Raw genomic sequence first — 24,885 nt, forward strand, 5'->3', positions numbered from 1 at the left:
TCAAGCTTATATGCGACGATTTTGGCCTTGAAAATATTATCGTGCGAAGAAAGGATAACCTTACCATTACAGGGGAAGTTGATATGGAGTGGATCTATGTAGGGCCAGCTTAATTATTTGGATCTGCTCTTTGGTGGCTTCTCATCGATCGGCCTGTTAACGAGGAATAAGACTTTAGAAAAGGTGTTGCCCCGGAAACCACTGAGCGCTACTTCAAATGTTTGGAAATCTTTGCACGTATGCTATCGGAGGAGGAGGTGAAGATAACGGGAAATTCTTGGAAAGAACTCACTGAGCTGGTGAGATGGTCTATGGATTCTGGTGCCATGTGGCTCCATATGCTTCTGTCAAGCGTCTTTTTTGATAGACTCACGTTTCCTTGTATGCAATTGCGAAAGTGCAAGGGTGCTGAGTGATGGGACGAGTGCATCAAGGAACATAAGGATACAGAGGAAGCCGAGACATTCGTTGCAAGCAAGCTGAACGACTTGGCAGCGTATGACCAGATCACGGATGAAGTGGAAAACTTGAAGGCCCGCATGGACAGCGAGGAGATAAAAACTATGGAGTTTATTCTTCTTGCTTCCTCTCTTCTCAAATCTGGTCAATCAGTGTGCCCAGACTGAGAGGTGAGAGATTTGAAGGGATAGCTAAGAGCGCTGAGGGTAGTGCAGGCTCTCAATCTAAGGAACCAATCGACTATGCAATTAGACACACTCCTGTCTCATGGTGGAGGTTTGAGACGGTCATCAAACTTATCCATTGACAGGTAACTTCCTTCCTCTAGTATTATTCTAAGGAGAATTCCTACTATCATGAGCACCCCGTGGGAATATGCTTATGTAGTAATATAGATGTAGATAGCGAGATTTGTAATCAATATTTATCTCAGCGTTATGTATTGTTCGTGGTGGTTTTGGGGTTTAGTTGCGAATCTCCCCACAATTACACCAACGAGATGAGCGATGTCACCAGCCAATTTGATTTCCTTCTCATGCGGATCTGTCTTTGTTTCTGCTAGTCCACTACTTCTTTCTGCTCCCGATCAGACAAAGCCGGAGGATTCACAGCGTCTCTACTAGTCTCTACTAGACCTCTTTAGGGCCTAGTAGATGCACGCTCCACTAAACCTATTTCGATTATACTAGGCCCAAAAGAGATATTCAGAGGAACAGTCCACTCGAAAAACTTGCCCTGACTTCGGCTCAGGCTACCCAGAAGCAAGAGTCAAAACGGCTCTCGGTATGTCGCAACCGAGTGTATACTAAGTCCTTGGGCGATACTGAGGAACTAGACGCTCCTGCCACCGATCCCCCTGACTATCATCCAGGCACCGACGACGGGGGTGACTCTTCCGGCCACCTCCGACGGACGCCGTGCGCCCACTTTAGGCGATGCAAATGAGGTCTCGAATGTCACCTTCTTGAACGAGAAAAGATCGGCCAAGATGTGGGGTGTGATTGGCCATCTGGGCGAGGCTTGACCTTGCTTATCTGCCTCAAGCACTTTAGTTGGCAGAACGACAACAGCAGATGGAGTCCCCAAACTCACAATCCGTTAGTGTTTAATTTATTTTGATTAGTCTCTTAATCAGGTCTCGCTTTGGGTCGGAAATTGGGGTAGAAATCACGCAACAGCTAATCCTTTCATGTAACTGCATGCTGCAAGTGACCACTCATCGTCCATCTCACAATTCTCCTTGCACTACTCTGTACCCCGTAGTCTAATAGGGAAAAGAAGGGGACACTCAGAGGGGACAATGGAAATACTACATAAATACCCCGTGGGGATCATTCCCCCCATCCACCCCCGGTGGTCTTCAAATCTCCATTCGACTGGAATTGTGTTGGCTGTGAGAGCCTGCCATCATGCGTTCGTCGTTTCTCCTCGCAGGGCTTAGTTCCCTTGCAGCGCCAGCCCTAGCGGTCGTGCACGAGAAGATAGCTGCCGCTCCCAGTGGCTGGTCCCTGGTCAAACAAGCGCCGGAAAGCGACCAGATTACTTTGTCCATCGCCCTGGCACGCCAGAACCTAGACCAGCTCGAGAGCAAGTTGACGGCATTGTCGACTCCCGGCAATGCAGAGTACGGCCAATGGCTGGATCAATCGGGGATTGAGTCGCTCTTTCCCACCGCGAGCGATGAAGCCGTTCTCCGTTGGCTCAGAGATGCGGGTGTCACTCATATCTCTCGACAGGGAGGCTTGGTCAATTTCGCGACGTCGGTCGGAACTGTGAACAAGCTCTTTGACACGACCTTCTCCTATTATCAAAACGGTGCGGCTCAGAAGCTGCGCACGACGCAGTACTCCATCCCAGATGACCTCGCCCACGCAATTGATCTCGTCGCCCCCACAGTCTTTTTCGGCAAACAACAGGAGAGCGTCGTTCTTCCCACTCACCATAAGTTCGCTGCTGCAGGGACCAGGACAGCAGCGGGCAACGTGTCCTGCGCGGATTTGATCACCCCGGAATGTTTAGCGGACATGTACAACTTCCGTGGCTATAAGCCCAGCGCATCCTCCGGAAGTAAGGTTGGCTTTGGAAGCTTCTTGAACGAGTCTGCCAACTATGTGGATCTCGCCCTTTTTGAGAAGCGCTTCAACATCCCATCGCAGAATTTCTCCGTCGAGTTGATCAATGGAGGCACCAACGACCAGAACTGGACAACGGCATCCGTCGGCGAGGCTAACTTGGATGTGGAGTTGATTGTGGGCGTTAGCCATCCTCTGCCAGTGGTGGAATTTATCACTGGTGGTTCGCCGTAAGTAATTGATCCGTGTTGAACTCGTGGTAAGATTGCTTATCGATTCCAGCCCGTTTATTCCGAATGTCGGCCAACCAACGCCAGCGGACAATCAGAACGAGCCGTATCTGGAGTACTATGAATATCTCCTGGCGAAGCCCAACTCTGCGCTCCCCCAGGTCCTCTCCAACTCATACGGCGACGAAGAACAGGTAAGCTGTCCAACGAATTTGCGGTCTCCGCAAGTCTAATGAAACCTGGTAGACTGTTCCAGAATACTACGCCAAGAGAGTGTGCAATCTAATCGGCTTGATGGGTCTTCGCGGGATCACCGTGCTTGAGTCTTCCGGCGACACGGGTATGTGACCGCGGTGCATATTGTTGTTTCTGAGTACTGATTACAACAGGCATTGGCTCCTCATGCATGTCTAACGATGGCACCGACACCCCTGAGTTCACACCAATCTTCCCAGCAACCTGTCCCTATATCACCGCAGTGGGTGGCACCCAGGCGTATGCTCCGGAAGTCGCATGGGAAGCCTCCTCCGGCGGGTTCAGCAACTACTTTGACCGTGCCTGGTACCAGGAATCCGCGGTTAGCAAGTACCTTGAGAAGCATATTAGCGCGGAGACCAAGGAATACTATTCCCAGTATACGAACTTCTCCGGTCGTGGGTTCCCCGACGTATCTGCCCATAGCTTGACTCCGAAGTAAGTCCCCGCTCTCTATGTATACTTGAGCCTTTCTGATGATCCGTGTAGCTACGAGGTGGTCGTTAAAGGCCAGCGTCGCACATCGGGCGGCACATCCGCGGCTAGCCCTGTCGTCGCCGCACTGGTGGGTATGTTGAACGATGCCCGCTTGCGCGCCGGTAAACCAGCACTCGGATTCTTGAACCCCCTGTTGTACAGTGGGGCTCTCAAGGACTTCACTGATATCACGGCCGGGTCGTCCATCGGATGTAACGGCGTCAACCCTCAAACTGGTAAGAAGGTTCCGGGAGGTGGTGTCATTCCCTATGCTCACTGGAATGCAACTGTTGGATGGGATCCTGTCACAGGGTTGGGTGTTCCTGACTTCATGAAGTTGAAGGATTTGGTGCTGTCCCTGTAATCGATGCCTTGAGTGTTTTGCGAGGGAGCTGAATATGTTACGATGTAAATTAGGATCCTCCGTAGAGGGTCAATACTGGAAGATGTTGTATTACAGTTGTTCCTTCACGGGCGCGTGAAGTTGCCATATTCGTGTACATACAATAATTCATATTGTTGATGGTTGTGATATCGACAGATTAACAACTATTTTCGAATTATCTATGACCGCCAATGGTTAATCCTGTAATGCGGTGATAATGCGCTATGAAAACGTCCCTGGCGGTGAGGATTGCAGTATAGCCAAAATAGCAACATCTAGTACCAAGCCTATTGGACGGGGTAAGCGCTCAACCATGGTATGAACATGTAGCGTTGTGCAATTTATGTGTTGACTACAATTATCTTCCAACTATTGGTTTCTGTTTCAAGGTGACCATGAAGGCAAGCTATCAATTTTTGATTTCCAAGACACAAATATTATGCAATAACTATAGATCAATCATGATAAAGAGTGAAACGGAACCACCCGTGGCTCAAAGCAAGACGACTCATTTCTCAGTGACTCTCCATATCCCTTCTACTCTTCTGGTCTCAACATCTCGTCTGGGTGATCCAGTTCGTCATGGCCAAAATGGTATTTGGAACTGTAGCCCTGTTCGGGTTGGGAAGGTTGGACGTGTCTACTGGTGGTCTGGGAGGGCGCAGCGTACTGAGGAGAGTGTTAGCATGCCAATATGTAACAGCTCTTGTGAATGTCAATCTGAGCGACATATACCTGCTTGGTGGGGTTCATGTTAGAGTCGCCGGTTTGCTGGTCTGGCTGTTCGACAGAGCTTGGAGCTTCGTCCTTGGCACGGACGCGGTTCGACCACTTTCTGGTGTTGTATCTTGGTTCCATGTTGGCTGATTGAGGTACTAGATGGGTGTGATGATTCCTTGGAGTAAATTGGGAGGTTGGAAAGAGCATTTAAGCTAGCGTGGATATAAGTATGCCACGATTTCGAATGAGGTCATGACGATGCAGGTTGACATCAGCGAGTATGGCAAGGCCAACGTCGTGTGATCCAATCCAATGGTTTCTCTGCTGGAGGTCAGCAGTAATTGGTAGGGATTAATTCGTACCATGGGTCACTACCTTTTCGTACTTCGTATAGTGGTTAGGGTGGGAGAGAGTCATCAGTGATGAACTTGATCATTTTTGTTAATACTCATCGTGAGCAGAACCTCACATATATCTGGTGATGCAGATAGCATCTAGTACTGGGATAGGCTATTCTCATCTTCGAGACCGACGTCGGCCATCGTACTTCTGAAGAGATCGATTGCAACTTCCAGTGGCGAGCGCCATGACGTCGTCCATGATGTACCGGTATTACACGGATACTCCAAAAATGATGCGTAACTGCGATCGGATAACCGTATTACGCATACACATCAACTGAGGACTGCAGCCACTCTAGTAGACAAGGGAGAACGATGCAGCCTGCACAATGAGAGAGCCACTGGTATGCCAATGCTATGGGACACGCGTCGAATGCATATTATAAGTTTCCTGTCCCTCTCTGCGCTCGCAAGCGTCCGACTTTCTACGTTCAGGAAGTTAAGTTCAGACCGCTCTCGATCTGTGGCTCTCCTGCCAACATATTCTCCGATGTACTGGGTACCTTACAGCTGCGTAATGGGCCACTTGAGAGGATACAGCAGCGTTGCATTTAAGACAACCTAGATTGCCGGTTACTATGATCTCTGGACCGCATCTACGCTACATCCTCACAAACTCATTGCGATTTGAGAATGTACGTACCGGGCCTAGAGAAACATCTGGTGATTCAAATCCGAGAGAGGCACCACATTCGCAGATATCGATAATGGCATAGACATAGTTTGGCAAGTCTTACCAACGTTAAACCTATTGCGCTTGGCATGAAACCAACAGTGCTCGACCGTGCGAGATGCCAAGAAAGGTGACATATGAACACGATTGATTGGATAGCGGCAAAAGCTACTAATTTAATCCCATCAAGATCGTCTTGGCCAACTCAGCCTTGCTGTACTTGCCGCACGAAGGTTGGATTAGGCGTCCGACAGGGCCAAGCGAGCCAATGACGGTTTTGTCAAGGTGGCTAAGCTGCGTGGCCCCAGGTCCGAGCGATGGTATCTCCCTAACCATGGAGGATCTGATCTCTGTCAGGCAAGACACAATATACAAGATTTGGAGGAGCCAGCCACGTGGTTTACAGAAGAGGAGCGCGCCTTGGTCCGTGCAATCCAGTTATGAGGGATTCATGAATCATGTTTGATCGAATGCATGGAAACCTTGCGCAGTTCCAAGGGGACTTTTATTCTCCGGTGAATTGATTGGGATGTCACTCTTGGGGTTGCTTGTCCGGGTCGATAGCCACGGTCCGATCAGATGGCAGCAGTTAGCCATGAATCGTGCACAGCAATAAGTGTTCTGGCTTTATTCAGTGACTTATGAATCGTTGGTGAATCACTCCCATTTTTTCTTTTTTCTTTTTTGTTTTTTCTTTGCCAAGGACTTTATTCGTGTCATGTTGGGATGCGGCTATGAAGGAGAACTAATATAATATAGGCATGGTTTTAGGCTTCCAGCAGACGGTAGTGGAACTGTCCGCAGAGCCCAACCAAATATTGAGCGATCGATTGGAATTCGATCGAGTTCCCAAGTCTAGGCAAGGGGCCCAGCACTCGGCCTAACGAGGATCATTGCAATAGATCGGTGGGGCCCTCATTTCCCAACAGGGAATTTGCACGACATGGTAAACCCACTTGAGATGTCCATTTCTTGTCGATCAGGTTCATTGAGCCCTTTCAGATGCTATGGGGCTCGACAGTACGGTTTTATTTGTCGGTTTGCCCTCCCGTATATGCACTATCCAAGCCACCGCAACACCACCAAATAGTAGGAAATGCAGCATGTCCTGAGGAATCAGGATCACATGCGGCATTGGTTTGCTTGTTTTATTTTTATAACTTTTTGTTTCAGCCCCCGTGCGTGGAGCTGGCATATATCTACCATGTGAGCCAGGTGGGAGCCTCGCTGCGTGTTTACAGTCTCTGGAGCTTCTGGACGCGTTTGTTGCGACATCTGTCCGGCATGCATTCTTCACTGACATTCCTCGCATTGGTCCTATGCCTGGCCTCCTGGGCGAATGGGACGAGCCACCATGTGCGCACCACGGGAAATACGGTGCGCTTCAATCTCACACTGACCTGGGAGGAATGGGCCCCTGCGGGCATCCCTCGAAAGATGATCCTCGGAAATGGCCAACTTCCCAGTCCGCTGCTAGAGCTACGCCAAGGGGACGATGTCGAGTTCTTGGTGATCAATAATCTACCCACAAATACGACTGTACACTTCCATGGTAGGTCTTCTCCTCACTGGATTCGGGAATGATGAGTGACGAGATCCTTCTCAGGGATCGAGCAAAGTGGCACGCCTTGGTCGGACGGCACGCCTGGCTTGTCGCAGCAGCCGATTGCGCCTGGCGGCCACTTTCTCTATAAATGGCGTGCGACACAATACGGGAGCTATTTCTACCATGCCCATAACCGAGGACAGATCGATGACGGCCTCTATGGAGCGATCTACATACATCCGGATGACTCGGTCGAGAAACCGTTTCGTTTGATGACGAACAGAAGCAGTGAGCTCCAGGCCATGCGGGCGGCCGAAGAGAAGACGCAACCGATATTAATCTCGGACTGGCGCCAGTTGACCTCAGAAGAGCTCTGGCGAGCTGAAGAAGACACCGGGCTTGATGGCTACTGCGCAAATGCCCTCCTCATTAATGGGAAAGGATCGATTAGCTGTCCCGGTGAAGAAAAGATAAACCAGCTCGCCAGCCCTGAACAGAAGCAAGTCCTGGGCAACCTGAGTCTGACCGACATCGGATGTACTTCCCCCAGGGTCGTAGCGATGCAGGGGGTCTTTCCTCACAACTTCAGCGCAATACCGCCTTCAATGTTTTCTGGTTGTGTCGCTGGAGATGGTGGCACTGCGCGTGTCCTGGCCGACCCATCCCACGAATATGTGAGCTATGACCTGATCAGTGCAGCCGGTGTCTCGATGGCCACGTTCTCGATCGACGAACATCCGATGTACGTCTATGCCATTGACGGACGCTACATTCGTCCCACATTGGTGGACGCCGTTACCATTGCGAATGGCAACCGGTATTCCGTCCTGGTCAAGTTAGATAAGCCCGCTGGGGATTATACTATTCGTGTAGCGAATAGCGGAGTCAACCAGGTTTTATATACCACTGGAGTATTGTCATACAACACCTTGAAGAAAACACAGCAGCACGCGTCAGTAGCATCAATTAATATCCACGGCGCAGTCGTGTCTCCCAAGTATACCCTCCTGGATGAAGCCAAGGTCATTCCATTCCCAGTCGAGGTGCCGTCTCAGGAAGTTGCCCAGACACATATCCTGCGACTCACTCATTACAAGGCCTCCTACCGCTGGACCTTGGGAAACTCCAGTCTCCCTCTCGAACTGGAGAACGAATCACCACTGCTGTTCTACCCCTCGACGGCCCAGCCAGATCTTACTCTCAAGACGCTCAATGGAACGTGGATTGATCTGATCTTCGACATCCATGGCCAGATACAGCCCCCTCATCCAATCCACAAGCACGCCAACAAATTCTACGTGATTGGCCAGGGGACCAGAGCGTGGAATTACTCCTCTGTCGCTGAAGCCATGCAGCACACCCCGGAGAGTTTCAACCTCAAAACGCCCCAGATCCGGGACACATTCATCACTCCACCGTCAGCAACTGAGGACACCTGGCTAGCTATCCGGTACCAGGTGGTGCACCCCGGTGCATGGCTACTCCATTGTCATATTCAGGTCCATCTTAGTGGCGGAATGGCGATAGGGATCCTCGACGGCGTAGACGAATGGCCTGAAATACCTGAAGAGTATTCTATCCGGGTTTGAAGGTATGAAAGTATGACGTTTGAAGACAAATTATAGTGATACATTGATCTCTAGAACGTTTAATGTTTAGTATAATAGCAAATGCATTTCACGCGAGCCATTGCACTATTGGCTGTAAACATTGGACAATCATGCCATGGAAGCCTCATAGTCTCCAGTCTAGAGTAGGGGGATTGACATTATCATGGCATACAGCTATATAAGGTAAACAAAGTACAACCTGTGACTACTCTAGGATGCAGACTACATGCGAAAGGCAAAGAATGGTCGCCAGTATGACGAGTGTATTGCTTGAAGATAGTTTCTATGGATCACAAATGCTCCCGGACATATCTATACATGGATCAATAATCCTCCTCCTTACTTCCCAGCTCCGCCGCTATCAAAACGCTTTGCTTAGCAAACGGGCTTCGATTTCGGATCCGCTCGCCATAGAATATAAACAATGGAGGGGCTATACAGAACACAGTTGCCAGAGCGGCAAGGAGTGACACAGCCACATTTGCCGTGAGGCCATCAAACATTTGTCGCGTGAACAATGGAAATACCCCGGACAGCAAGGCTCGGAGAAAGGCCACAGCGGCCATAGCACTGGCCGAGTAGCTCAGGTAGCAATCGCTCAAGTAGGAATAAAGCACGGTGTCGAATTCATTCAACGCGTACCCCATCATGGCGAGAGAGATTGATGGCACAATCCAGTGTGTATTCGATGCCTTTGGTGGAATGGTCCAGGCGAACCACCATAAGCCGACCGCCAGCACAGGAGCACCGATAGCAAGGCCGGACAGTTTATCTTCGGGTCTGAAAGGCAGGTTCTTGCGCCGGCGAGTATCGAATACCCGATTATCGAGGAGTCGCGTGAGAGTGCTGAACCAAATGCCGCAGGCAATGGCAAGAAAGGCGAGGGAGGATTGTGTCCGAGAGAAGCCCATTGTTTCGTAAATGGGCTGTAGCGCTTCGGTAAACATGTACAGGAGAGAAAAAGCGAAGGCAATCATCATGGATATGATGAACACCAGGGGCTCTCGGCAGAAGAGAATAGCGGGTCGGAATAGAGCAACCTTGAGAAAGGTGCGCAGGTCAGGGTGGTGATCATGATTTAAGGCTTGGAGATCCTTTCCGGTGTTACGAGACAGCTTAGCAACTTCTCGTGTAAGCAAAAGAGACGGTCGAGATTCCCGGATGAACATGAACAGGACACTCATAACCCCGATGATTATCGCATAGATATAGAAGAGCCACCTCCTGTACAATGTGAGTCTAACAGCCCCCTGTGATACAAACCGGGGTCAACATACCAGTTCAATAAAGTACTAAAATACGTGCCCGTGATAGGCCCGATACATAATCCCAGGTTGGACGCAATAGTCCACAAGAACATCACCCATATCCGTGGTCGTGAAGACCACATGTCTTCAACACTACCTCCACCAACAGTGTAGGGGATGGCAGCCAGCATCCCAGTCCCCACGCGTCCGATTATCACTGCAGCGAGGGAGTGAGGAACGCCGACTACCACACAGCAGACTGAACTCAGAGAACTGCTAATGAGATAGAGTCTTTTGCGACCAAACGTTTCAGACCATGGGGGCAAGACGACTGTCCCTATTACCTGACCAAGCAGGAACCTATGAACACAAATCAGTCAACACAAAGTACTCGATTGGCATAGGCACAATGGTGGCTTACACTGTTACAAAGCAGAAGATGGATAGCTCAGATCCAATCCCATATTCATGCTTTGCCTCTGAGGCAGCCGACGCCTATACCTGTTAGCGGTCACGTTTGATCACACGGTTCTCTAGCACATACGCCAGCAGTGCTAGAAGCTGTCCTGTCGAGAAGTTAGCTCGCAGCGCGTCTAGCGTAACGATGGCCTGAGCGTACAGGAAAAAGTCCAGCAGTAAGATGAGACCAGTGTCAAAGCATTTCCGCCATACAGGCCAATTCCTTGGATGAATCGGATTAGCACGGTGCCAGCGGATATACTGCCCGTCTGGCGTCTGTTCTAGATGATGGTCTGCTAGATAGTCACTCGCCAAGGAGTTTTCGGCTGTTATGGAATTCGACCTGGAATTCATGACTCTCGAGGTAGAAATACGCCACGAATGCAAGAGTTCAGTAGAAATTCTCTTGAAAGATTTCTCTCGAACCTCAAAACATCTGAACTTGCCTCAGAAACGAAGGTCCATGATAATGCGATGCTTTATTCTTCAATGATTAGCGGGCACACCATTCTGTATATATTGAACCGAGAGCGCAAGGGTTTCGCAAACTCTACATTCCGCTCAGCTACAGCTATTTTCCGCAATTGCACATACTTGTCCAAGAGATACGTCACATTTTAGTAAGTATAGTCAAGCCTTGCATCGAGCTTGCGTTTACATGTGGGCCTGGCGGGTACCAATGTTTAATTATTGAGTGTCGTTCCTTGATATAACGCAAGTGAATTTTGTTTTCAACCTACAAGACGCGCGAGTATGGCGGGCCGAGCTGCAGGACAAATGATCTACAGGGGGAAATCACATTGTAGTGGAAATGCAATTGTGCGGACCCTTTACATTGTTGAGCAACATTATGACCATAGGTTAAATCTGACAGGATGGAAGCATAACTGTCTCCACAGTATAGCGAAGTACGGAGCTGGCCAGGATCATATTCTCCAGAAGTATGAGTCCGTTGGCATAGACATGTCACTGTCCTACTGGCTCACATATACTCTACGTTTTGGTATGAAGATCTCCTTAGTACCGAAGAATGTGTAGTGCGGTAGCCCCTTGCGTCGTAGAAGTAGTCGTAAAGTAGGATTGCTTGCACGTTCCCACATAATTTCTTTCCACTGAATCCAAACCCAACAAAGACCGTCTGCTACTAACTGTGAAGCCTGTCCCTTGACATCGGACAGTATGAGGAAGGCCAAACCAGAGGGGTGAGTTCCTGTATAGACTTTCCATGGCTACATATGGTTTGAGCCCACTGATCTGGTCAAGTTAAAGAGGACAGATATAGCCTCAACTCAATCCACAGACTCCCATATTCATACGGACAACTCGCCGATACACGCCAAGAACACACGGAGATTTAATGCATGAAACTCCACACGTTGTACATCGGGACAACGGCACTATGTCTTATTGATTGTACAGTATCGCGGGCGATTAATGAATGATGCCGGAGATAGATGCTTCGACCAACTATCTTGATTAGCTGTGCCAATCCTGGAGTCGAGGTGTGTGGGATGGCTAATGTATGCAATTGCAATGTGACACGCGTTCTCTTCTGCTTCTGCGCGTTCAAGATACCCCCGATACTCTTTGTGAACCATAGGCTCTTTCCAACACTGAATGAATACATGGTCACGTATTTTTCGGGGCATTAGTGAGTGCGTTGGGTGTGTCGCATGCCCCCGACAGGGACAACAGGGGCGCCAATCAAAAAGAAACCGATAATTCCGCCAAGATCCCATCAGATGCGTGGGAACTTGTGTGCTGAGCCTGTGCGCTACCCTCAGTTTGATCAAACGATTATGGCGGTTGGACCAGTGGCGTCTGTCTTTCGCTGGTCGTAAATACCCATCTCGTGAAGGATACCAACCAGTTTTGGGCGGTCCGCACCATCACTGCAGCATTGAGCCAGCTTCAGTGGCATTTGTCAAGGCTCAGTCGTTGTTCTAAGGCATGATCAATGGCTGGTAGGGTGGTCAAGATCGCGAACGGTCAGCCAGAGGTCATAGTGACGACGAGGGAGGAGAAAAGAGCTGTTCCGAGAGAAAGACGGTGCTTACTTATGTCCTGACAGTCCCACAGGCAAAGTCATAATGATCGCGAGGCGTAAGATATGGTAGAAGACACAGGAATTCGACAAACTTGCTTTGTGTATTTGAAGAGGAATAGATTACCATAGGGCCATTGCATGAAATGTTGCTCATCGAGGCTGAGCCACCTCACTATATACCGGAGAGACTGTCCCTTGTGTTCTGGCACCGAGAATATGCTGCCAAGACTGGATTAACTGGCGCGAGATGAGTCATTGATGAGGTTGAATTTAACGTGGGAATAGCTTGGCTCTGGGTACTGGCCCAGAATAAGCGTCCGGTATCGCTCCCCCTGACATGAGTCATGTTGGTCCATATACATATGTCGCTATCACATTAAATAGCCACCCCGGTGATCGGGAAGCAATATCGGTGGGAATAATGCGTTTGACTTGGCACTTTTCGCTTACCACATACTTATCGAGACATGTATCGAAAACACCCTATCAGTCGGGCTGGCAATGCCCTGGCTCGTACCGTACGATGTCAACAAACCTCACTTGCTCGATCGTATATCTGGGCTGCGAAGATAGGGGGCATTGGACGAAGGATAACTACGGTTGCGACACAGTCGATGTAAGTAATAGAGTGCTTTGCGCACAGGTCCCAATCGATCTCAACCGCTATCGTATGATCTCATCAGCCCTAATTGATCCTGTTGGTGTAAAGAAAAGCAGAACCCGCATCGAGTGCAACCGTTCGCCCGACAGGCATGGAGTATAATGTGTCTTCAGCGAGCCAAACATCAATGGAAGTGGATGAATCGTATGAGAATAGTCCAGGTTGTGTGCGGTGTCATGGTGCTGATGCAATACGCAGGTTTGTTGGAATGACGGGCGGCCAGATCTTTCATGAGATGATGCGACGGCACGGTGTTAAACATATCTGTACGAACATGAGCAATGCCTGCATTTTGGTCGCTTACTGACACACATGTCGGTAGTTGGATACCCTGGTGGAACTATCCTTCCAGTCTTCGACGCCATCTACAATTCCAAGTATTTCGATTTCATCCTTCCTAAGCACGAACAAGGAGCAGGGCATATGGCTGAGGGGTACGCAAGGGCATCAGGGAAGCCAGGCATCGTTCTGGTCACCTCCGGACCCGGGGCAACCAATGTCGTTACTCCGATGCAGGATGCTCTGTCCGATGGGACGCCAATGATCGTCTTCAGCGGCCAGGTAGTGACCACGGCGATTGGCAGCGATGCTTTCCAAGAAGCCGATATTCTGGGTATATCGCGAGGCTGCACAAAATGGAACGTCATGGTACGCAACGTTGCTGAGCTACCCCAGAGAATCAATGAAGCTTTCGAGATTGCCACGAGTGGTAGGCCTGGCCCGGTTCTTGTGGATCTACCCAAGGACGTGACAGCAGGTATACTCAGAAATGCCACCCTACCGGGTCAGCTATACCTCGCATCGCGCCCTACGCAAACACCGACGCAAACCAAACGTTACTCACCAAGTCGATCTCTAATGTTGCCAACTTGATTCACACCGCGAAGAAGCCCGTCATCTATGCAGGACAGGGTGTTATTCAGTCCCCGGGCGGACCTCAGCTACTCAAGAAGCTTGCTGACAAGGCGTCCATACCGGTCACAACAACTCTGCAAGGCCTTGGTGCCTTCGACGAACTCGACGAGAAGTCCTTGCATATGCTGGGAATGCACGGCTCAGCATATGCGAATATGGCTATGCAGGAAGCCGATCTCATCATAGCTCTAGGTGCACGGTTCGACGACAGAGTGACATTAAACGTCGCCAAGTTTGCACCTGCGGCGAGGGCAGCCGCGGCAAAGGGTCTTGGGGGTATTGTACAGTTTGAAGTGCTACCGAAGAATATCAACAAGGTGGTTCAGTCCACTGAGGCTGTTGTCGGGGATCTCACAGAGAATCTGACACACCTACTACCCCATTTGAAAAGGACCAGCATGGCCGAAAGGCGAGAATGGTTTCAACAAATCAACGAGTGGAAAGCAAAATGGCCGTGGAGTGCTTACAATCGGGATGAACGACCCCATTTGATCAAACCGCAGCATGTCATTGAGGAACTGAGTAACCTCACCGCAGATCGCAAACAAGAGACCATCATTACTACGGGTGTTGGCCAACATCAGATGTGGACTGCTCAGCACTTCCGTTGGCGTTCTCCCCGTAGTATGATTACCTCTGGTGGTCTTGGTACCATGGGCTTTGGGCTTCCCGCTGCTATCGGCGCCAAGGTAGCGCGTCCAGATGCGCTGGTGATTGATATTGATGGGGACGCATCGTTTAGCATGACCTTAACAGAACTGACCACCGCCAGTCAATTCAATATCGGGGTCAAAGTTATCGTTCTAAACAACGAGGAGCAAGGAATGGTGACCCAGTGGCAAAATCTATTCTACGAGGACCGATACTCACACACACACCAGCGTAACCCAGACTTTATGGGCCTGGCAGGGGCAATGCACATTCAACATCGACGTGTCAGGAAACCTGAAGACATCGTTGAGTCTCTCAAGTGGCTTATCCACACGGAGGGCCCTGCTCTGCTAGAGGTTATCACCGACAAGAAGGTACCAGTGCTACCAATGGTACCTGCTGGCTCAGGGCTGCACGAGTTCATTACGTGGGACGCACATAAAGACAAGGAGAGGAGAAGTCTGATGCAGGACAGAACATGCGGGCTCCACGGATGAGCTTGGACACAGCCTTCTGGACAATGCGTCACACCTGTGTATATGTAGCTAAAACGTGATATTATAGGAGCAGTGTTAATCAAGCATGCTACATAGCTGACATGATCCAGCCGAGACCATCAACTCAGTTCTTTTAAATATTTCCATACATCTGTACTTCATTTGTACTTTGTTTAAGGCTACGGATAACAACCTGGGTCCTTAACGCTGCGCAATACCATGATAATACAATCCCAACTCTAGAATTCCGTACCAAATAGGCACATGTCAAAGTAATATATGGAGCCACCGGGTTGAATAGTATCAATATAATCTAACACGTCTAGAGAGAAGCCGCGATGAGTCTTTTGTATCCCCGCACCGCCTCTTCCAGCTCGCCGACCGTGATTGCCTCATTATCGGCATGAGCAACAAGAATACTTCCAGGTCCATACAGATATCGCTTGACCTTTCGAGTCCCCTGGTCATGGATCTCCAGTGCGGGGGCATCGGTCCCGTAATTCACGGTGATCACTGGAAAACCGTCCACATCCGCATCGAAGTACTGTGGCACAGCGCCGGTGTTGCGATCGCCAAAATCAAGATAAACACTTTTGTCATCTCCAATAATGCCTGTCACAGCTTTCTCGATGATCTCTCGAGTGTCCTCTGGAGTTCCCGCTGCAAGGCGAACACTAATTGCTGCTTCAGCATGTGCTGGGACCACGTTGGCGGCAACTCCACCATGCACCAGACCAATGTTCAATGTTGACTGTCCCAAGGTCTCACTGCGAAGAAGACCACCTTCCTCGGGCGGAAGATCCTGCAGGGTGTCAAGATGAGCGAGAACAGGAACTAGCGCTGAGATGGCACTCTGCCCCAGCCAGGGGTATCCCGAGTGAGCCGCTTTGCCCTCCGCGACCAGTTTGAATCCTAGAGTCCCTTTATGTGCCGCGACGAGGCTGAGCTCCGTTGGCTCTCCGAATATAACCGCACGGTATGTCGGAGGCGTCGGGTTGAGCTCAGAGTTGGAGAAATGTTTCATTCCTACGGCGCTATTTTCCTCGCCGACATCGAATAACAACCCGATCGACGCGTTGGGATTTTCCGCGAGTATTTCTAGGGCAGCAAACACAATCGCCGCAACACTCGCTTTGGCATCCACCGTACCACGGCCAGCAATTACGAGGTCGGTACGATTGAAGAACTCTGTGTCTGAGGCTGGTGCATGAAGCGAGTAAGGAATGAAGGGCGGCACAGTGTCGATGTGGCTGGTCACCAACACGTCCGGATGTCGGTTGTTCCCAACATACGCGTATATGTTGAATCTTTCTTCCTCGTCGCTTTCCGGAGTGACGACTTGTTTTTCCACTGTCAGATTTTGCGAAGCGAGGAAATCTAGGACAAAATCCCCCACGTGTTTCTCGTGCCCACTGATCGATGGGATTTGCACGAGGGACCGGTGGAAGGAGAGCAGAGGCGATGCGTCGATTATACGGTCGAGACCCTGAGATACATCCTCGAGCAAGGGTTGTTGATGCACTAGGGCCAGCGCCCCAGCTGTCACCAGGTTAACACGCAAGAGATCCGTCGTCTTCATAATTTAAACTCTCTGTAAACGGTGATCGAGGTGTGAGAAGAGGTTCATCGACACGGTGAGGGGGGAAACTGATAAGACAATCGGTCCCCGCTATGGCGCCTTGGCCTTGAAACGATTTAGCTATTAGTTTATTATCTAACTAGCCCTCAATTGACTTATTGTGCAGGAAGGACGCATGCTAGCGTAAGCACTGAGTTCCCTTGGGCTCCCTCCTCCCAATACTCCATACTACATACAGGACCCGTTACTGCCGCTTCTCCCCAACGTGTATATCGACATCGTCCAACACCGCTTGATTCTGCTTCGCCGCTGCAAGCCGGATTCTCTTGAGTTTCCTCGTATCAACGTCGACCTTCCACGTAAATCCCCAAGTAATAAGATTCATAATGATAGCCATCCCCACAAACCCCATCGCAATCCCAAAAGAGGTCGTGTATCGCGGCGCGTACCGAGAATTAAACAGTTGAGACCCCACGGCCCCTCCAATTTGACCGTAGCTATTTGCAAAGGCGATGGCGAAGGCAGACCCCGTAGCACCCTCAGTGGTCTGCACGCGCCAGGGCCACATCATCACGTACCTACTGGGCTTTAGCGTCCAAGGCGTGATCAGAGAATACGAGATGGGAAGCTTACCATGCAGTTGAGAACCCCCCGGCGATAATGGTTGCCGCGTACACGCCGCCGGTATTCGGAAAGGCGTAGAGCACGCCATAACACACCTCGATGACAATCATGAAAGCGAGGGGAATAGCGGGCTGAGGAATCCTTCCCCTGTCGGCCAAGATGCCAAACACGACCGTCAAAAGTACTGCGAAAACCGCGGAAGGAATGTTGAGCAGTTGGGCTTGGCCGATAGAGCTGCCACGACGATTAGTAAATCTGCCCTCACATGTCACGGTCGGAGAAACTCACGTAAACCCAAGGTTTGCTATGACGGTTGGTTGGTAAAATGTAAGTCCTGTAGTGCCGACGGTGAAGAAGGCCCAGCAGAGGAGGAAGAGCCAGATTCTCTTGTTTTTCAGAGTTGTGACGAGTTCGCGCAGGTCGAAATTGGCTTCCGCAGCTCTTGGAGCGTTACGAGGGAGGCGCGCTTGAATGAACGCCTGTTCTCTTTCAGACAGCCAAGATGCCGTAGAGGGAACTATACAAGGGTTAGTCCAAAGCGGCACCTCCTGCTGGTATGATGGCTATACGTACAATCTGGTAAGAGGAAGTACGTGACGATCCCCAATATCACCGTGAAAATACCTTCGGTCAAGACAAGCCTGGAAAGCAGTATGAATATCGTAGCTTTCGTTTTTTGGAATGGAAAGCCCCTTACCATTTCCAACCAGAGAGGCCACCGGCTGTCACTCCGTTAAACGCAAAAGCAAGTACACCACTGATGACCGTGCTGAAGTTACCAAGAAGTGTCACAAGAACTATACGAGGGGCAATCTCGTCCGGTCTATACCAGTAGCATAACTGGACAAGCATGCCAGGCCACAGGCCGGCCTCAAAGAGGCCAAGGAAAAATCGAACCGCATAGAGACCCTGTCGGTTAGTCACCGCTGCATGACAGCAGAGTACGACTCCCCAGGATACCTGTGCTCTTCAGCATCTAGACCTCTCGTGAAACCAAATCATTTTACTAACCATGATTCGGGCCTGCCAGATGGACGGTCGGGCGCCTTTCAGCAGAAGATTGGAGGGTGCTTCTGCCAGTATATAGGGGATCTTTAAGCAATCAGTATAAATCTTCGTTTTACACCTGGTCAAACTCACGTAGTACATGGTTGTAACCAGGTTATACTGATTGGATGTCATTTTGAGCTCGGTTAAGATATTGCGAGACGTTCCTTTATCCATGGTGAGAGCGTAGGATACCTGGCAAGGTTAGGATGCAGACTTGCATGTCAAGGTGAATCACGGGGTAAACCTACATTTGTGAAATCAACACTCTTCACCATGTACATGATCGCTAAGAGTGGAATTAGGTGCCAGTCTATTCGCCGTAGCAGCTTTTTTTCCTCTGTGCTACTAAGACTTGCTCGCGCTCGCATGAGATTGGCGTCGTAACCTGGGATAACATCTCCTTCATACTCAGGCAGGGTGTCCTTTTCAGTCCTCTTGACATAGTGCACGTTCCCTCTTCCCTGACCCGGTGATTCCCCTATCGAAACGTCGCTTGCTTTATTGTTTGTTGAGGGTGCCGCTGGCGCGTCGTCTTTTTCAGAAAATCCCACAGACATCGTGGGAAGCCAAAAGGCGAACAGTCAAGAGGTTTCTCGGGATATGCAATGGAAGGCTAGGGGCATCTAAAGGGTTTTATGAGCTGCATCCATGATTTAAAAATTATCATAATTGGCCAGGGGGCTCGCTTATCGTTTTGCAATAGCCAAGCTCGATTGCGCAAGGGGAACCTCCTCGGTACGGAGAACATAGGGACATGGGATATCAATCTGACATACCCCGCAGCTGGGAGATCAATGTGCTGATAAGACGTCGAAATGGAATCATTCCTTTCTTGCACAAGCTTGGAGCCAGACTTTGGAACGCTGGTGGCAGTGCCGACTGTGTCAACTGGACTACGACATGCTAGCGAGCAGTAACATCACGCCTGGATATTCATAAATGGACAACGCTTCACCCCTTGCATATGATGGGATATATCGGCAATTGCTATCGTTTGCATACAGCTCGGCAATATCCCTCAGTCAAATACTTCTCTCACGGCTTGGCTGCCTCTCAGTTTCCGCACGGGTTATCTTCACTTAATCCACCAATTAAGGCGATGCCAAGTATTTATATCTCTGCAGTCGAATATGTGGATGCCGTTAGATACTAGACCCACACCTTGGCACGGATTAGGGTCAGAGGGTCTTTGACACTGTTTCTAGATGCAAGCGCTATTATCCTGGGGTGTTTTTCAGTGTTCCGGTCATTGTCAACTACTGTAAAATGCTGTAAGTCATGTAATCTTTCTTTCTTGCAGTCTTACGAACAGTGTTGGCCTAATTCAATCAGCAGTAAAGGAAGAATGAGCTTTGGTCAGGTTATAAAGACGGGTTAGAAGAAGAGCTACACCGAATCTCGAATGAGGGTTGGCAATCCAACATTACATTATGGAGTATCTGTATAGCCCATACCTTCAATAGAGATATTTATGTGAATGTGGTCACCAGCATTAGCTTCTGATAACGTCAATCCAGCCAATGCGTATAATAGTCGCGTACTTCTTGATCTAGATCGCCTACATTCCCGAAGTGAACAACGCATTGAGTTAAGATACATACCCTCATTTGTGGATCCCACCGGTGAGATGTGACAAGGAGAAGCATGATATGACCCATGCCTGTCCGGTAAGTCATCGGGGCTTGCAAGCTCCACAGTTGAATGTAATTACATTCCTCCCTGAGCGAAGAAGAGATACAAGACGCTTTATAGTTTCGGACGGGTTCGTTTTTGAGTGCGCCAACTGCATTGGTGCCTTTGCATGCCTAGATCGCTCGGTGTGACAATAATACAGAGTATAAAACTCCGTCCGAAACAGTTCGTATTGTGTATCCTTTCTAGACTTGCGTTAGCACTGTGAACAGACGTATCAAAGTGGTCACAGCGAGAAAGCCAATCGCCAAGCAAGGCCGACATCGCAATGCTTGTTTGTCATCTTAAGTACCGTGATTTCTTCTTCTCGTAATTGCTATAAGCTTGTCATAGCCTGCTAATATATGTGGGGAATGTCAAATTACGCTAGCCTATGGCGCAATCATATCTGCCGACCACCTAACCTGACCTTAGAATCACAGGTATAGCTTCCAGAGATCTGATTGTGCCATTCTCCCGCCAAGGTGTAGAGGTTCGGTGTAGAGTCTGCGCGGAAAGCAAATCACGGTATCAATGCACTGAACCATTTCCAACCTTTACGGGAGCTTAATTCAGTACCGAGAAAGGAAAGACCAGATCTTGGAACTAGCTCGAAGATAAGAGATGGCGTGATGAGGAGTATCAATGAGGCCATGTGCAGTATGAGCGTCATGTTCTCATAGATTCAAATATGGCCACAAACCCGGCTGTCAGTTGGGCTTTGACAAGCCGGCCACGCATCCAACATGGACCGTGGGAAAAGTGCCAGTGGATCGTCAAGTATCCATCTAGATCCTGAGCAAAGTCACTCCAGTGACCAGATCAAGGTGCAGCCAATAAAGTCATGGAAAGGCTACATATGGGATACATGGGAGCTTCCACCGGACCAGCGCTGGCTGTTATTCAAAGTCGATGCCTTTGTCCTTACCTTTGCCTCAGTGAGTTAGACCCCTCCACAGAGGCAAGATAGCGATCCAGTCTAATATGGATTGCCAGATCGGTTACTTTCTGAAAAATCTGGATCTTAACAACATCAACAATGCCTTTCTCAGTGGCATGAAAGAAGACTTGAATATGTATGGCAATCAGCTTGTCACTAGCACGTCTATCTACACGGTGGGATATGTAATTGGGCAGATACCATCCAACTTGCTGCTGACAAGGATCTCTCCTCGATGGGTAATTCCTGCGGTACGACTCTCTTCCTAATTCTGTGCCTATCAATTACAGTACATCGCTAACAGACACTTGTAGTTGGAGGTCGGCTGGGGGATAGCCACGATTTGCACATCCAGCGTGCAGTCCTACCGGTCACTATACGCCATCCGCTTTTTGGTTGGGCTGTTCGAGTAGGTATTTGGCTCATTTTACCAATCGCAGAATGCTAACTGTCCTTCTGCAGATCCGGCTTCTACCCGGGTATCCACTACCTACTCGGATCGTGGTACACTCCCCGTGAGATAGGTAAGCGGGCGATGGTTTTCTGGCTGGCCGGCTCAATTGGAACGTTATTCAGTGGGTTCCTGCAAGCTGCCGCTTACACGAACCTGAACGGTGTTCACGGCCATGCTGGCTGGCGCTGGCTTTTCATTATCGATGGCATCATCACACTACCGCTTGCCCTAGCGGGCTTCCTCTTTTTCCCTAACCTCCCCCAAGACGGGAAGAAAACGTGGTGGACGACAGAAGAGGAGCATATCCTCTCGGTTAGGCGCATGGAGGCTGTTGGCCGTGCGGGAAAGGAGCCCTGGACGGTCGCCAAGGCTAAGCGAATCTTCCTCAGCTGGCATACCTATGTTCTCCGTTCGTAGAACTCCTCCAGTTGATCAAGTACCTATCCAGACTAACGGGGCCCAGCGTTACTATACATTGTGTGGAATAACGGTTACCCACAACCCGGCATGGGTTACTGGCTGAAGAGCTTCAACACGACCCCTGCTCCGGTGCCGGGTACATCATTTTCGGTGCCGCAGATCAATAACTGTGAGTAGTCCTCCAAAAGGGCGCACCACTCGTACTGAGCTTGTTATAGATCCTATGGTTACGACTGGAATTTTCGTTGTGGTGGCTTTGAGCTGGGGTTGGCTGTCTGATGGGTGTCGCGGTATACGGTGGCCTTTCATCTATGCTGGAGCCATCATCACAGTGAGTGATCTGAGCCTTGTTTGCAGCTGTGCGCTCTATGTACAACTTCACTGACTTCCATGTTCGATCTGCAGATGATTTTCTGTATACTTCTCCGACAGATGCCGCTCTATGAAAATATCAAGGGCCGTATGGCTGTATATTGGCTGAGTAACATTGGCGTGAGTTCCCCCTGCTTTCTCAATATGGCAAGGTAGTCAAGAGATGAGATATACCGTGCTCACTGGATGACAACAGAGCGGTGCCGGGCCTCTCATCTTGAGTTGGATCAACGAGATCTGTTCAGCGGACACCGAGAAAAGAGCATTAATTGTCGGGTTAGCGAACGATCTTCCTACGTCGTTCAAGCAGTGGTATGTGCCTTATGCTCCTGAATTTTGCCTGACAGGAAAATGGCTAACGCACATTGTTAGGCACCGAACTTTGTGTGGAAGACCACCGACTTTCCGGCTGCCAAGAAGGGCTATTTATGGGATATCGTCCTCCAGTGTCTACTCAGTGAGTCTCCTACGTACACCATTTGTCATCCTATCTGCTCCTAATTCATCGCGTCTTCTCCGCAGTCGTTGTGACTGCTGCTATCCAGGTGCAGCTCTGGCGGGATCGAAGAAAGTCGTCCGTTCGCGAAGAGGACGATGGCTTCTCATCTGGCTCGCAGAACGACGACCCACCACAGCAGGAGAGTGATGTTGAGCAGGGGAAGATGGCCCGCGCCGAGGTCGTGGCGGTACACAACTAAAATGAAATTCTTTATGACATATAACTAGGCTCAAGTACTGGAATACAATATAAATAACACACGATATCATAAGCTACCTGTAAGGCCAGCGATCGCAACCCTAGTTATGGATCCCCTATAATGTATATCTCTTTACATTCCTAGCCATTCCACGTGATATTTGAAAGACGAAACTACAGTCCCTTAAAATGAGCTTGGCATTGCTCATCATGAACCTAGAAGCGGTAGCTTTAGTTGAAGGAACTACAGTTGCTCGAGGACTTCCTGCAAATATGCTGGTTCAGGTGCCTATAACCTCTTAATAACCTCATCCTGTGGGTAAATAACTACCGTCGGCACGAAAGCTACCACCGCCTCATCAGCAATACTTCCTTGCTCCTCCACATCAACCTTGAAGAATTTCACTTTCTGGTACTGAATTGTAAATTCCTCAATCTTTGGCCCCAGACTCTTGCAGGGACTACACCATCTAGCCCAAAAGTAGAGAATAGTAGGTTCCGGTCGTTTAGTTAGTTGGTGGAATTCTTCTAGGCTGTAAGTGGACTTAGAAGACTAGACTAGATAATGGTGGAGAGAGGGCAGAATGTAAGCCAGGAGTCTACCTTTTGAGTTCGTCAAGCACCATTTTTCAAATGACCGTGCCTCGGGGAACGGTGGAGCTAAGCGTGAAGAGCCGGAGTAAGATGAAGAGACACGATGTTGGTGCTGGTGTCGGACTGTTGACGAAGTGGGATAACGTGCATGAGATTCGTCCATGGACTTGGAGTAGAACTTGAACTAGAGGTTCTGGCTAACCGAAATTAGTTAAGGATTTTCTAGGATGATATCAGAGCGTTTCAAGCCAGGACAATAAGGTTGTTCAAGGCAGACACAGGCTACAGCTACATATGTTGCTAAACAGAACTCGATTCGGCATCTTTCACATTTCATTGCTAGCGTTCATTAGCAATAGTTAGCTTAGAATAACAAGATACAATACCTAATCAATGCATAGAGAATTTATGGTCGAATCCTGGCTTCATGGAATAATTGCTAATACTGCACTTGCCTCAGCAACTCAAAGGAAATTAAACGTGCCCCCCTGAGACGCGAGCCTCATCCAACCAGGTGGTAAAGTTTGTGTCTTCATATATCTAAGTTTCATACACATCCAACGTGACAGCGTTTTCTTGTGATTTGATTGCGCAGATTATCTTGCGAGCTGTATTTGTCGGGCCCATCTATAGATGCTTGACAGTTTCCTCGAAGCATAATTTGGCAGCCAAATTTAGATCATCAATGCAGCTCAGCTGGATTTAAACCTGACAGGACACACGCAAGTATTGTGTGGTCTGTCAGACCCCTGCCAAATTACCAGATTTCTCGAACTGGTGGTCAGCCTATGCTGGAACAGTTCGCAGGGTTCCCCTGAATCCAAGAAATCCCTGCATTGTCACTAATGCGCGTGTAGGGCATGAAGCATTTCCTTTCTAATATAGGCAAACTCAAAGCAACGATGCGACTCCACCAAGTAATAGTATGCGTATAACGCTACCGTGTTTGACACACGGTGAATAATATCACTTTGTATAAAATCCTGCATAGGGTGGATAAAATCTTTGGTGATTTGTTACCATTTCAATGCGGTCGGTTGAGTTTTATATCCCAGTCATGTCAGTATATATATGTAGCGCAAGCCGGGTTTGATGATACTACTAGAAGTATGGTGCACCTTCGTGCCAATGATTGAAAACTACTACCTTTATCATTCGGCTATTCCTCATAGCTTATTA

The 24,885-nt window shown here is 49.3% G+C and overlaps 6 protein-coding genes across 6 annotated transcripts; 4 read left to right on the plus strand and 2 right to left on the minus strand.

The window, feature by feature from the left end:
- Positions 1–1,868: 1,868 nt before the first annotated feature.
- ANOM_000304 (S53 family peptidase) lies at positions 1,869–3,857 on the plus strand (the record flags this gene model as incomplete). The annotated part of the gene is made up of 5 exons (XM_015545562.1): positions 1,869–2,761; positions 2,814–2,955; positions 3,008–3,101; positions 3,151–3,454; positions 3,506–3,857. The coding sequence occupies 5 exons, from the start codon at positions 1,869–1,871 to the stop codon at positions 3,855–3,857; spliced, it is 1,785 nt and encodes a 594-aa protein (XP_015412221.1).
- Positions 3,858–6,956: 3,099 nt separating this feature from the next.
- ANOM_000305 (multicopper oxidase) lies at positions 6,957–8,807 on the plus strand (the record flags this gene model as incomplete). Its single annotated transcript, XM_015545563.1, has 2 exons — positions 6,957–7,224; positions 7,279–8,807. The coding sequence occupies 2 exons, from the start codon at positions 6,957–6,959 to the stop codon at positions 8,805–8,807; spliced, it is 1,797 nt and encodes a 598-aa protein (XP_015412222.1).
- A 344-nt stretch (positions 8,808–9,151) lies between these two features.
- On the minus strand, positions 9,152–10,888 carry ANOM_000306 (MFS multidrug transporter; the record flags this gene model as incomplete). Its single annotated transcript, XM_015545564.1, has 5 exons — positions 9,152–10,052; positions 10,106–10,435; positions 10,497–10,570; positions 10,620–10,641; positions 10,695–10,888. 5 exons carry the CDS (start codon positions 10,886–10,888, stop codon positions 9,152–9,154), a joined length of 1,521 nt encoding a protein of 506 aa, XP_015412223.1.
- Positions 10,889–13,333: 2,445 nt separating this feature from the next.
- ANOM_000307 (acetolactate synthase catalytic subunit) lies at positions 13,334–15,305 on the plus strand (the record flags this gene model as incomplete). The annotated part of the gene is made up of 4 exons (XM_015545565.1): positions 13,334–13,386; positions 13,441–13,508; positions 13,565–13,951; positions 14,032–15,305. 4 exons carry the CDS (start codon positions 13,334–13,336, stop codon positions 15,303–15,305), a joined length of 1,782 nt encoding a protein of 593 aa, XP_015412224.1.
- Positions 15,306–17,128: 1,823 nt separating this feature from the next.
- ANOM_000308 (pantothenate transporter) lies at positions 17,129–19,115 on the minus strand (the record flags this gene model as incomplete). The annotated part of the gene is made up of 8 exons (XM_015545566.1): positions 17,129–17,462; positions 17,518–17,742; positions 17,797–18,025; positions 18,082–18,149; positions 18,206–18,468; positions 18,520–18,600; positions 18,649–18,750; positions 18,807–19,115. 8 exons carry the CDS (start codon positions 19,113–19,115, stop codon positions 17,129–17,131), a joined length of 1,611 nt encoding a protein of 536 aa, XP_015412225.1.
- A 1,860-nt stretch (positions 19,116–20,975) lies between these two features.
- Positions 20,976–23,113, plus strand: ANOM_000309 (putative allantoate permease; the record flags this gene model as incomplete). Its single annotated transcript, XM_015545567.1, has 10 exons — positions 20,976–21,167; positions 21,226–21,420; positions 21,484–21,578; positions 21,632–22,032; positions 22,087–22,212; positions 22,262–22,374; positions 22,449–22,535; positions 22,612–22,731; positions 22,788–22,872; positions 22,938–23,113. 10 exons carry the CDS (start codon positions 20,976–20,978, stop codon positions 23,111–23,113), a joined length of 1,590 nt encoding a protein of 529 aa, XP_015412244.1.
- Between the last annotated feature and the right edge of the window lie 1,772 nt (positions 23,114–24,885).

Source organism: Aspergillus nomiae, assembly GCF_001204775.2.
Source record: "Aspergillus nomiae NRRL 13137 chromosome Unknown contig00004, whole genome shotgun sequence".
In the NCBI taxonomy this organism is placed as follows: Eukaryota; Fungi; Ascomycota; class Eurotiomycetes; order Eurotiales; family Aspergillaceae; genus Aspergillus; species Aspergillus nomiae.